Raw genomic sequence first — 13,808 nt, 5'->3', positions numbered from 1 at the left:
TTATATTCCATAATCATGTTTATTGTTTATTTTTTTTATTGAATAAAAGTATATATTGACATGAAATTAGTTATAAAAACTACCTAGTTTTATAAAGATATTTTTTTAAAAAAAATTAATTTTATTTTAATTGAATTTTTATTAAAATAACTATTTATAAAATATTAATTATGTATATTTTTAATAAAACAAATATAACATTAACATATAATGATTGATTGAAAATGGTAGTTTTAAATTAACAGTGAAATTGTGAATATTGTTTCATTGAAATTTAAGTAACTTGATTTATTAAAACTTATATTAGTAAGTATATTAAAATGAATATCTACTATCAATTACATAATATTATAGTTAGTTTTAAAATTTATGAAAAATAATTATTTTTTCTATTGTAATTTCAAATTTGTTAATATGTTCTAATCATATTTAATCATATGATTGTAACAAAGTGGAGTTTCATGTGGTAATGCATTTCTTCTAGCATAAAAACTATGTCTATCAGAGTAATTACTTAGATTTGATACACGACTTGTATAAATATCAGCTAGCCTTGAAAGACGTTTTGAAAAGTATGTCATATTATTGTATGTTCTAAAAAGTGATCCAAATTGAGGATTAAATTTTTTTTTAGCAGATTCTCTAAAATAAATTAATTACAAACAATAAAAATAAAATTTATTACCTTGTTTGCCTTCTTTCATCTTCTAATTGATTAAGAATATCTGCACAATCATCACATTGATCTTTTAAATACTGATAACGTTCATAAATTTCTGTTAAAGCATCAATCCATAAAATATCTCTTATGTAATCATCTTGATTTTGTAAGCGAATTTCTCTTGCCAATTCAGGAACAATAGCAGCTGTCCTCCATCCTAGTTGAAGAATAGGATCAGCTAAATCAGAAAACATATGATCACCAAAATAAAGAACATTTGGAGTTTTAAAATTAGCCATCTTTGAAAACGATTGTATATTCCCATTACAATATATTTTTCCAGGTTCTAATTTATTTACTGGAGAAAACCAAACAACAGTATTTTCCTTTTCATCATATAATCTAAATTGCGTATCTTTTTTGAAAAAATCAGGTTTTTTTGCGCTTACAATAATATATTTAAAAAAATCTCTCCAATCATCACCAATCATATATTTCATTCCAGCATTAATAAAATTAAAAGGACTATTTGATATTATAAATAATTCTTTAGTTTTATTATTAATTAATGATTCAAGGTATGGTCGTAAATTTTCATTTGGATGAACAAATTTTTCTATATTTTCCATAACAGCTTTATACATCATTCCACTTGTATGAACTTTTCCAACAGCTTCTTTAATATCATCATGAAGTGTATATGCTATAACATTACCAATTACATTATCACAATAATCAACTATATTTGATAATATACCAGCCCAAGGAAGTGAAAATAAATCATTTAATTGTATCATCTTTTGAACTTTTGAATCTGGTAAATTAAAACTTTTGTATTGTTTGAGTATTTCTTCATCATTTAATCTTCTTCTACCTCTATATACTGAACCAGATTGAATTGTATTAAAAGCATCAATCTTAAGTAAACATGAATTTTTAATATCAAAATGTAATCCTCTTATTGCAAAATCAAAATCATATGGTAAAGATTTTAAGGCATCTGGATATTTTTTATCTTCTATTAAAACATTCATTGTTAAATTATATATTAATTTATTTAATTCTTTTTTATATACACAAAGAGTATAATCATAATCAAACCCAAATGCTCCAATATGACGAAGATTTAATTCATTTTGTGCAAAGACACCTCTTGGATTTATTGGTCTTTTTAAAGATATTTTTTGAATTTGATTTTTACTTGTATTATAAATATTCATAATTTCTTGGTTTTTAGAACATTTATTATTTATTGAAAGAAATCGTTTTACCATGAAACGAAACATTATTACAAATTTTAAATCTGTTTAAAAAAAATTTTATTCATAATAAAAATTTTATAAAAAAGAATTAAAAATGATATTTAATAAGAATTTAAGAGTATTAAATATATGAATAAAAGTTATTGTAAAAGTAATAAAATAATAAAATATAAAAGATGAAAAAAAAAATTTAGTTACCTAATTATAAATTATTTTACATTGATTAAATAATATAAATTTTTTTTTTTTGATAAATAATAATATATAATATTTTATAATAAAAATGGTTTTTACTTTAATTTTATTTTAAAAACATCTTTCCAAATAATTTTGTAAGTTTAATGTATAATAAATGCTTATAAAATATTAAAATTTAAAGAAATGACATTATTTTAAATTGTTTTAATTTAAAAGTGATCTTTGCAATATACTAAATTGATATTTCTATGATAGTGTTAATATGTAGTAATATTATTTGTATTACAAACTTCTATATAGTATGTGATAAATGATTTTGACGTAAAAAAAATTTACTGATATTTTATAAAATTTTTAAAAGTTTATATACATATATTTAAAAAGAAATATATATATATACCATATATTACTCATCCATTTATATATAAAAGTCAATATTTCAATATTTAAAAATTATTTTTTTATATGTTTTCATACAAATATATCTAAATATAGAATAACTTATTTTATATTATAAGAATTTAAATATATTTTAAAAACTGTAAATTGTCATTTAAAATATAAACTAAATAGCTACTGAAAATGAAATTATATTAATATTAGCATTTTTAAGCATATCTTTAGAAAGACAAAAAAATTAATATATAAATTCAATTTTTTCTTATAAAAGAATATTAAGTAATTTAAAATTATATAAAAATTTAAATTAAATTAAAAAGAATTTTTAACATACATTTAAATGGAAGAAAATAATAAAATAATTACACATTTTAAAGATTCTTTTAAAATTATAAAAACATTTATTAGTATATATTCATTCAATTTTTTTTTACATTCATAATATTTTTTTTTATAATACAAATTTTTTTTTATTTTGATTATAAATTATTACCCTTTTTTAATATATAAATTTTTTAAATACTATACTTTAATGGTCTAAATTATGTTACTTTTTTTTTCAACAAGTAATAATAAAATAATGTGTAAGTATATTTTCTAATGGCATTAATTTACTTATATAAAAAAATTTTATTTTATGAACAAACAACAAAATTCACACTAAATAATTTTATTATCTTTAATTACTTTTGTATAATATTGTTATTTTTAATGAAATTGTTACACTATAAATTTTACAAATCACTATCAGTGATGATTCATTAGATCATATTTAAAATCCTGTATTAAATTTCGTATTTAATTGAATATATATTTAATGTTTATTTTTATCATTTACTCATATAACTTCTAAATTATGTTAAATCATCTAAAAATTAAAAGCTATTTAAAAATTTTTAACCTTCCATTATATAATGTATTGTTCTCTAAAATATCATCTTTTATATAATTTAAATATGATTTTATTTTTAATAATTTGAAGTATATATAAATTATAAATTTTATTAACTTTGTAAGCAATTTTAAATATTTAATATGATGTTAATTTGTATATATAATTAAAATTATCAATAAACTTTACTTATAATTCTTTATTTAAATTAGGTCTCTCTACAACTATAATTTGTATTATTTGTCTTATATATTTTTGTATTATTATAATTATTATTATTTATTGATATTGTTTAACATTTATATGTAAATATAGGCATTAAATATTATATATATATATATATACAAATGTTGACATATATTTGGAATACTCAAAAAACAAAAAAGTTAATTTATTTAATAGGAATATCTTTCTTAATATTAAATTTAATAACATGTGAAATAATAGACTATATTGATATATTTCAATTGGAAGAAGATAAAAATTTAAAAATGAGAATTAAAAATATAAGTGATGAAAAATTTAATCATAAATATTATATTTCAAAAGATGGAAGTGTTTCAGAAAAATTAAAAAAAAATATTATTAAACGTGATTTAGGAATAATATCAGGACCAGTAGCTGTAGCATTAGTATCAGGAGTCATTGGTAATATTAATAATTTTATAATAATTTTATATATTTTATATAGGATTTACTTCAAATGCATTACAAGAATTAACAAGTTATGAACCAGTATCATCATCTGGTGGATGTAAATGGTTTGGAACAGCACCATTATGTAATTATCGATGTCCTATTGAATATGATTTTATTCGTGAACATAATGGTAGATGTAGTAGATGGTGGCTTTCAGGTGTTTGTGAACCAGATCCATCATTTGGTATGCCTTGTACAACAGTTTTTGGTGGATATTATACAAAAAGATTTTGTTGTAAAAGTGATGCAAAAGATTGTTCATGGAGTGGGAGGTGGATAAGTGCATCAACTGCAAATAATGCTCATTGTCGCTATGATCATAATGATGGTATATGTGGAAGATTGTCATGTGGTATAAATAATATTAATAAAAATGCATATGGTTCTACAAGTATCGAAGGTGATGGTTGTGACAGACTAAATTTATTTAATGTTTCTGGTAAAGCAACTTGTGGATTCATTGCTTGGTATAATACAGAAACTGGTGATTACGTTGATGCTTGGTACAAATCAACAAATTAAATATTAACGATTATTTTTATTTCGGGTTAAATTAATAAAAAAAAAAAAAAAAAAAAACTTTACTACACAAAATAAAACAAAAAATTATTCATTGTTTTGTTAATTATGTAAAATTTAAAGTTAAATACAAATGATAATTTAAAAATTAGATTATAATTCATTAACATATCCAGAAGTAAAATTATACTTGTAAGGATATGATAATATATTTTTTAAATGAATTAATAGAGAAAAAAAAAGGATAAAAATTTAAAACCAAATTTCGAGATCAGTATCCAAAAATGGTAAGCGATACATCCGACCACGAATTTTTTAAATATCAATAATATATCTATCATGTTCAGTAATTTTACTTTCAACAACATGATTTATATCAATATGTGAACAAGAAGTAAAATGAGTAACAACATATTCTAATAATGGTTGATTTGGAATTATTGGTTTCCATATTTCTTCATCAACTCTTGGAAAATGGTAAATTAAAGACACTCCAACATGTTTAAAATAGTTAATTACAAATGCTCCACAATTAACATATTCACGATATTTTATTTCTGGCATTTTTAAAAGAGATGCAGATGATTGATTGTAACAAATAATTCCATAAATAAAATATCCTCTTGCAGCAATATTGTTTACAACTATTTTTAAATTTTTTGGATCAAAAAGATCTTGATTTTCTCCAAATGATAATATACGACATAACTCAACTGTACCAATTTCTTTTTGTTTTCCTAAAAGTAACCCATAAACATGTTGTGATGTATTGAGACTTTCAGAATATTTTACAAAATTTGGAATCATTGAGACATTGAAACTAACGTTAAATGAATTCAGGTCATAATTATTACAAATAGAGCATAATGCGATAATTCTATTTTGAGACATGAATTCACCTCTTAAATTTTTATTTGTTAATGTAAAAAATCTCGGGATAAAATTGTACTTTTCTTGTACCATTGAATTAGCAAGTTCACTAAATCTTATTTTATGATAAGCAACTCTTGTTCCAATATCAATAGCATACTCATCATATTCATTATTTCTTTGAATATTTATATTAGCTAATCTATAAAATCTTAATAGTAAAAGGATTTGTTTAGCAGTTCTATGTAAAACTTCATTTCTTTCTTTTTCATCCTCTGGTTTATCGTAAATATTTGTTATTACAAGATTTAAGAATTTAAAATAATTACCAAGTAATTCTTCTTCATTATTTTTAGTACTTAATGCTAACATTCCATAAAGATATTCATAATATCTAAAAAAAAAATTAAATATTTTAATTGTGATTATTTTAATAATTACCTTGTTATTGATAAAGCTTTTGTCTCATTATCATGTGGAAAATGTATTTCAAATTCATTATGTTTTTGTTGTGGATTAAGCTTATGTTCAACCACTTCATTAACTAATAACATTACAAAATAATATCTAAAAAAAAAAAAAGTTTTATAATTTAAATAAGATATTTTATGACGTATTAAAATGTAATTACTCATAATACATAATAATATAAAAAAAATATAAATAAAAATTAATTTTTTTAATAATATAAGTATGATTTTTTTTTATATATAATGATAATTTATATTAAATGTAATAATAATTATTATTACCTAAAATAAAATTTTAAGATATACATATTATAATAAAGTAATGAACACATATCATTTCGTGATCATTGAAACATATGATACTATGTTGATAGAAATGTCCTGCACATTTAGAGGTCAGACACCAAATTTTGAAATAACAAAGAAGTGGGAATGGTTCATCACATATTATTCCATTTACTATGATAAAATAAAAAGCCTAGGAGAAAAACTAAACATTTGTTAAACACAAACTCAGGACATGCAGGGAGGTTGCTTTCAATAACATAAATTAAGAAATGATCGGTAATATTTTAAAAAATTGCGTGGTAAATTAAAAAGAAATATTACATCAATGTTTCTTATTAACATATATATTAAATTTAACATGATACAGCCAATTTATTTATATAATAAAATTAATATTATAATGTCCTATATTTAAATTTTATTTATTGTTTAAAGAAATTATATTCTATAAATAATGAAATTGGCTCTTAAAAACGATTATAAATGAATTATGAAAAAAAAGAATAATTAAAATAAATTAAATGTAATAAAATTATATAAGTATTTTATCTATTTCTATTCAGAAAAAAAATTTTTTTTTTTTTTAGATTCATTTAAACAATTGCCATTCTTTAATTTCTATCAACATATAATAATATTGTATTATATATATATATATAAGAATTAAAACACCTACTATAAGAGTAAAACAAAAATAGATTGTAAAATGTCCTTACTACTATTGCCCTCATACAATTCAAAATGTATGCAAGATAAAACATTTATATATAAAGTTAATTGAAAAACGATGTAAGAATAGGAGTAATGTAAAAATATTTTATTGAATAGTACTATGTAATGATATATAGAATGAGGGGTTGTGATTTACCATATCATAAGTAAGAAATTTGGCAAAAATGAGTCACTATTAAATATATGTCTTATTGTTTAAAATTTTTGTGTTGTAATAAAGAATGAATATATTTCATGAATTAAAATAAAATAGTTTTAACAATATTAAAATAATTTTTTAATAAATAAATACAATTGAAATATATATATAAATTTATGTTTGATGAGATAGGTAAAATATTATATTTATCAAAAATGTTTAAACTTCAAAATATTTATAATAACAAAAAATAAAGATCTTTATTTTCTAATGAAAAATGAATTGAAGTAAAATTATACTTATCTTAAAAAAAAAAAAATTTTTATATAATAATATAATTTTTCATACAACAAATAAGTTTGTTTAATGTAGAAAAGTTTAACAAATGACAAAAAGATTATGTTGATGTGAGATGTTTAATTTTAACTCAACAACTCATTTAATCTTTAAAAATACAAATAAATTTATATACAAAAAAAATTGATAAGAGTAATCAAGTAATTAACAGAAATATAAATATTAAATTTTGTAAATAAAATTTTTAATTATCTTATCAAAAAATTGATAAAAAATATATTATAATATATAATGATTAAGGTATATATATAAAAATTATTATGCATATATTGACCAAAAAGTATTTATAAATTTACAAGCTTCTAATATTAAATGTATAAACAAATTTTATTATTTTCTATATTAATACAATTATATATAAATGTGCTAAGATGTAATGAGACAAAAATCAAAATCAATGATTTTTATATTAATGGAGTATCCCTGAGTAATGGAAGTATCAAAGCATATTTAGGAATAAAGTATGCTATAAATTCTGAAAAAGAAAAAAGATTTATGAACAGTCAATTTGCGGATGTGAACAGTGATTTTATTGGTAATATTAAAGGTGCACCATGTTATCATTTTAAAAGAGGAAAAATTGTTGAATATGATGAATCATCAGAAGATTGTTTAAATTTGGATCTTTATCTTCCCACAAATAAAATATCAAATAATCCACTTCCATTAATGGTTTATTACACAAATATACCATATAATTTATCATTTGTTCAAAATTATATATCTAAAGACATAGCTATTGCAATTGTACATTTTCGTGAAGGTTTATTTGGATATTTTTATACAGGAGATATAAATAATCCAAATGACTATGGACATCATGATATAGTATTATCATTAAAATGGATTTATAAATATAAATCATATTTTAATATTACTGGTTATATAACATTAATTGCGGAAGAAGATTCTGCTTCACAACTATCTTGGGCCATTGAAAGAGATGATGTTGAAATAAGTAAGTTTTAAAAGAAAAATATAAATATATAAGAAAAAACAAAAAAAAAAAACAAAATATATATATATATATAAAAGTATTTATAAAACATTAAATCACAAACATTCATGTATAAACATTTTTTTTTATAATATTTTTATAAGAATGATGTGTTAATTTTGTGGAATATTTTCTTCTAAAATATGTTCAACATCACGTACACGACGAGATTTTATTTCGGAGTTAAAATTAAGGACAAGCTAAAAACTTAAAATTATAATATGGGTGTTATTTATTACCTCATTACCATCTATTTGAAGATTACCAAGAGATAGAGTAATAATAAAAGATATAATAAAAAAAATAAAATAATATGATTTCATGTTTTAATTAAAATAAAATATATTTTAGTAAAAATAAATTAAAAATAAATATATAACCTATTTATATATAGTAAATATTACTATAATATAAAATTAAATAGTTTAATTACTTTTTAACTTAAAAATTTATATCTCAATAATGTTATAGTTAATTTTATTATAATAACTTCTTTTCTTTTTTTTTTTTTCTATTATAATAATTAAACATAAATTACTTAATAAAATTAGGACATTTTTTATTTAAGATATGTTTAATAAAGTTATATTGTTGAATGGAAACAAATTTTCTGAAAGATCAATCCCTTCAAATAATGTTAGAATTTATTCAGCTAAGTTACTCAAACAAATTGATTGTCACATTCCATCATATTCTCAAGCAATAGATTGTTTGAAAACTAAATCAATTGAGGAAATAAAAAATGTATTAAATAGTATGGTATTTGATGAAGTTGATGGAATTCCATTTAAACCATATAATGAAAATAAAGAAAAACCAATATTAAAAAAGAAATATAATATTATATTAGGAATAAGTAAAAATATAATGTCAGAGTATATGTCTATTGATGAATTTAATGAAAATTATAGTTATCGTGATTTTAAAATATTTTTACATAAACTAGTCAATGATAATGAAAATGTTAATGCTCCTTTAATTAGAAGATTAGTTATGCACGAATATTTATATGCAGAAGGAAACAAATCAGACACATATTATTTATGGAAAGTTAGTAGAAAAATTTTAAATGATAAAGTTTTTCGTTCACCATTAAAAACATTAGCATATGATATATTAACAGTTGATAATAAAAATAAAGTGTGGTTGTTAGAGTATGAAATAAATAATGCTTTTGAGGTATGTATAAAATCAAACATTCCAGAATATTTAGAAACTTTTTGTAAACGTTTAAATGAATATATTATACGTTTTGTTAAAAAAGGTTCACCAACAGAAAATTCATGTAATCCTGAAAATCCAACATTTCCACGATTAGGATCAACAAAAAGAAACTATTATTTAATACTTCATGAAGATGGTAAAGTAGAGTGGGACTTTCCTTTTTATCAAAGAAGAGTTACCTTGTGGAATAATTTAATTCCATTTATGAATAAATTAGAACTGGTTGGTAAAAGGTTTCCAATGGCAGACATACATAATGATTTATTCATTGATCAAGAAATCCCAAATTTTTATATAGAAGATGATTATCAAAAATGGCATAAAGACATTACTGAAGGTCATATAGAATTATAAAATTAGATTTTTTTTTTTTACAATACATTAATATTATTTAAACAAGATATTAAAAATAGAAAAATAAAATATATAACTTTTTATGTTAAATTTACTTCAAGGTAAATATTTTGTTTATACCCGTGTAATGATTTATATAAATTCACTAAACATACTTCACAATTACCATCTATATTTGGGAATTATTAAATTTTAATTTTCTTCAATATTTTCATTAGAATCATCATCACATGTATAATGAGCTGTTGTATAACTTAATTTCCTTGAAATTGTACCATTTCCAGTATAATAGGAAGATGAATTATTTTCAGTAAAATTATAACCATTAATATAATTATTTAACAATGATGAAGAATGCTTCATACATGATGGTGTAGGTAAAGAATCTATTTCATTATTTGCCATTGAATAATTACTTATTGATGAATTCCATGAATCAACTGATAATGTACGTTTTCTTTTAACATCTTTATTATTATCTTCTGTCATAAAAGTTCTTTTATTATTAAGAATATCTTCAAATGATAATGTATTTGTAAACATTCTTCCTAGAATGATAATATTTGTCAAAAGAATTGATATTCCACAACAAACAAAGATAACAGTAGGAACAACAAAAATCTTTAAACATAATTAATAATAATTATTTTTTTTTTTTAAATTTATTAATTACTTACAATTGTCATTAAAAATTTTTTTCGATGTTGTTGCCAAGCATATGAATAAAAAATACTAAAAACTAGTGTCCATAATGCTAATTGTGCTTGAATAATATCACTACATAAAGTTGCTTTTTTTTTAGTTTCTTGTTCTGATGATGCCTTTAATAATTAATTTTTTAATAATAATTAATATTAAAAATTACCTCACTTAGACATAAACTTAATTTATCTAATTCATCAGATGAATAGTATCTTTTTGCATCATATAAAGCACCCTAAAAATTATTTAATTTATATTTATAAAAATTAATATTTTTTTATAACTTACAGGCTCAAATTCAGTATCAATTTCAGGTAAATCAACAGTAGATCTATTTTCTAAAAAATCTAGGTCGGTGATAAGAAAATCATCTGTAACCATAATGTTCGACAATTCTTTATGATGGATAGAAAATTTTGTAGTTTTTTTTTTATACAACCTATAACTAGTAAGCTGGATAATTTTTAAAATAAAATAAACAAATTTACATTACAGTAAATAAATAAATTAATTTATTAAACGATAAAATAATATAAAGTGATAATTTATATATAAATGAATGTTCTACGAACATTTATTGTAATGGTAAACCAGAATAAAAAGAAAAGATTGAAAAATTATAAGAATATAATAAATTTTTTAGTTTATTTTTATAAAAAGTAACTACGTGATAATGGATAATATTAATCATATAATTTAAACTATTCATATATATATATATATATATATATATATATATTATAATGTATATGTTTAAAAGATAGGTTAAAACTTTTTACCAAAATATAATTATTATTAAGTATACTATTGTAGTTAGTTAAACATGTTACAATAATAATAATAATAAGCATAGTTAAATGCCAACACAACAACATAGAACATTGATTTGTAGAATATTTTGTCAACGTCATATAAGTGAACAGTTCTTTTGTATCTTAATGATTTGGGGTATTAAAAAGGTAATCATAATAATAAAGTCATTGTATAATGTAAAAAAGCAATGTCGGCATATAATATATTATATTAAAAATCAATGATTAATGTCGTTGAATTTTACTAGAACTGTTTAAGAGAGACTATTAATTATAATGTATTAATAATTAAATTATTTTAAATGAAAAAATAATTAGTATAAAAAAGTAACATTGTTATGTTTTTTGCAATAAAATGACAAAAATTGTTTTTTAATAATTATTTTTATGATATACGAAGTATAACTCTGATAAGATAGCATGTTTTGATTTAACTATACCAAAAACATTTTTGCTGATTTGGAAAATTTTTAAAAAGTTTTATATTACCTATCCAAAAATAAGAAGACAATAATAATTTTATACATATAACATAATATTTATACAATATTAAAAAAAAATAACATAAATTGTAATCGTTTTTTTTTTAATAAAAAAAAAATGACACATTATTTTGTATGATAGCAAAATATTTCTATAATATTAAACTAATGAAATGTAACAATATAAATTTTTTTTTTTAAATTATATATTTATATAATATAAAGATATATCAAAGTTCATCTTATTTCTGATTAATAAAAAAAAAACTACTTTTTTTTTTAACAAAATAACAATTGTAAATATTATAATAAATGAAGAGTAACTTTTTTAAAGAATAACATTATATTTTAAAACAACATTTTAAAGGCAATCAAAAAAAAAAATAAAAAAAAATATCAATAAATTATCTTTTAATTGTTTTTGTTTGTTAAAAAAAAATATTTCAAATTAAAAAATGTCTAAATCTAGTTACTCTTTCATCAAATAAAAGAAATAGACATGATATTATATTAAATTTTATTCTTTTTAGTAATTATATATATAAATAAAAAAATAATTAAAATAAGTACAAAATAAAAAATAGTTGTACTTTTTTGTTCTAACAATTTTTATACAATGGTATGTTAAAATAATTTTCAAGATACTGTTTAATTAACGTTATGGTATAAGATGATCACGTACCATTCTTAATTGTATATTATACGAATGATAATATACATCATCATGGTTCTTATCTATATAAACTTTTTCACCTGTTTGACCTGGTATTTGCGTTGTAATCTATAAATAAAAAAAATTTTATAACAAAACTTAATTTTTTTTTATAATTTAAGAAACGTACATAATTGCATACTTTGTAGCCTACAACATGATCAGCTTTACTATGTATTGAATAAATATATTTTCCTTCATATTTATAATTACTATTAATATCTTGAAGAAATGAACTTTCATATGGGCAGTTACCAGAATATAAACCTGTAAGTTGATTACAAATAGGTATTGCACTTAATGCACATCCAGGAAGTGAAAGAACACCCATTTGAAGACTTATTCCATGATTTGGTCCAGCAACACCAACAAATGTATCAATAAATTTTGTTAATGGATGTCCTAAATCTTCTCCAGTATCTACACATCTTCCACCTAATATAGCTTTTCTACTTATAGGAACTCCAAGTGAATATGATACAACATCAACTGATCTTCCTGTATATAATCTAACAGCAACAATTAATGCTCTAATTAATTTAACATAATGACAACTCATATGATATTGTGCCCATTGTAATGGATTCCCTTGAGCACCATTTGCATATGTTGTACCATATAATTCATAATTATTATAACTATGTTTCTTAAAAAAATTTGCTGATAATTTCATTTTATCACCAGCAGTACTAGAAACACCATGTACAAAAATAACAGGTTGCTTATTAGCAATTTCTGTCCCATTTATTTTTCCACCAAATGAACCATTATCACCTAAATCTAAACGTTCCAGATTTTGACGTATATTTTCACCAAAATGTAAGCTTAACCAATTTCCAAAATCTGTTGTAAATGCAGAATATGAAAAATTAAAATATAATAAAAATATAAAATTTAATAAAAAGTTTTTCATATTTTTATAGTATATTTTATTTTAATATTAATAAAAATATATCTTAATTTATTAATAAATAAAACTATTAATCTATAAGAAAATCAAATGACATTAATAAATTAAAAAGAATATTGAAATTAAAAG

At 20.1% G+C, this 13,808-nt stretch overlaps 7 protein-coding genes across 7 annotated transcripts; 2 read left to right on the top strand and 5 right to left on the bottom strand.

Moving 5' to 3' along the window:
* Positions 1 to 419: 419 nt before the first annotated feature.
* Positions 420 to 960, bottom strand: SRAE_X000152200 (HAD-superfamily hydrolase, subfamily IG,5'-nucleotidase and HAD-like domain-containing protein; the record flags this gene model as incomplete). Its single annotated transcript, XM_024649919.1, has 2 exons — positions 420 to 642; positions 686 to 960. The coding sequence occupies 2 exons, from the start codon at positions 958 to 960 to the stop codon at positions 420 to 422; spliced, it is 498 nt and encodes a 165-aa protein (XP_024498988.1).
* A 94-nt stretch (positions 961 to 1,054) lies between these two features.
* On the bottom strand, positions 1,055 to 1,881 carry SRAE_X000152100 (HAD-superfamily hydrolase, subfamily IG,5'-nucleotidase and HAD-like domain-containing protein; the record flags this gene model as incomplete). Its single annotated transcript, XM_024649907.1, has 2 exons — positions 1,055 to 1,063; positions 1,111 to 1,881. 2 exons carry the CDS (start codon positions 1,879 to 1,881, stop codon positions 1,055 to 1,057), a joined length of 780 nt encoding a protein of 259 aa, XP_024498987.1.
* A 2,022-nt stretch (positions 1,882 to 3,903) lies between these two features.
* Positions 3,904 to 4,633, top strand: SRAE_X000152000 (Hypothetical protein; the record flags this gene model as incomplete). The annotated part of the gene is made up of 2 exons (XM_024649896.1): positions 3,904 to 4,060; positions 4,104 to 4,633. 2 exons carry the CDS (start codon positions 3,904 to 3,906, stop codon positions 4,631 to 4,633), a joined length of 687 nt encoding a protein of 228 aa, XP_024498986.1.
* A 312-nt stretch (positions 4,634 to 4,945) lies between these two features.
* SRAE_X000151900 (Hypothetical protein) lies at positions 4,946 to 6,054 on the bottom strand (the record flags this gene model as incomplete). The annotated part of the gene is made up of 3 exons (XM_024649885.1): positions 4,946 to 5,775; positions 5,830 to 5,894; positions 5,942 to 6,054. The coding sequence occupies 3 exons, from the start codon at positions 6,052 to 6,054 to the stop codon at positions 4,946 to 4,948; spliced, it is 1,008 nt and encodes a 335-aa protein (XP_024498985.1).
* Positions 6,055 to 9,053: 2,999 nt separating this feature from the next.
* SRAE_X000151800 (Carboxylesterase, type B domain-containing protein) lies at positions 9,054 to 10,061 on the top strand (the record flags this gene model as incomplete). The annotated part of the gene is made up of 1 exon (XM_024649874.1): positions 9,054 to 10,061. One exon carries the CDS (start codon positions 9,054 to 9,056, stop codon positions 10,059 to 10,061), a length of 1,008 nt encoding a protein of 335 aa, XP_024498984.1.
* A 192-nt stretch (positions 10,062 to 10,253) lies between these two features.
* SRAE_X000151700 (Hypothetical protein) lies at positions 10,254 to 11,337 on the bottom strand (the record flags this gene model as incomplete). Its single annotated transcript, XM_024649863.1, has 5 exons — positions 10,254 to 10,682; positions 10,739 to 10,882; positions 10,927 to 10,998; positions 11,052 to 11,202; positions 11,252 to 11,337. The coding sequence occupies 5 exons, from the start codon at positions 11,335 to 11,337 to the stop codon at positions 10,254 to 10,256; spliced, it is 882 nt and encodes a 293-aa protein (XP_024498983.1).
* A 1,378-nt stretch (positions 11,338 to 12,715) lies between these two features.
* SRAE_X000151600 (Lipase EstA/Esterase EstB family-containing protein) lies at positions 12,716 to 13,682 on the bottom strand (the record flags this gene model as incomplete). Its single annotated transcript, XM_024649852.1, has 2 exons — positions 12,716 to 12,838; positions 12,900 to 13,682. 2 exons carry the CDS (start codon positions 13,680 to 13,682, stop codon positions 12,716 to 12,718), a joined length of 906 nt encoding a protein of 301 aa, XP_024498982.1.
* Positions 13,683 to 13,808: the final 126 nt, after the last annotated feature.

The sequence above is a fragment of the Strongyloides ratti genome, scaffold srae_chrx_scaffold0000002 (assembly GCF_001040885.1).
Source record: "Strongyloides ratti genome assembly S_ratti_ED321, scaffold srae_chrx_scaffold0000002".
NCBI classification, from domain to species: Eukaryota; Metazoa; Nematoda; class Chromadorea; order Rhabditida; family Strongyloididae; genus Strongyloides; species Strongyloides ratti.
This window is presented reverse-complemented; position numbering and strand designations above follow the sequence as displayed.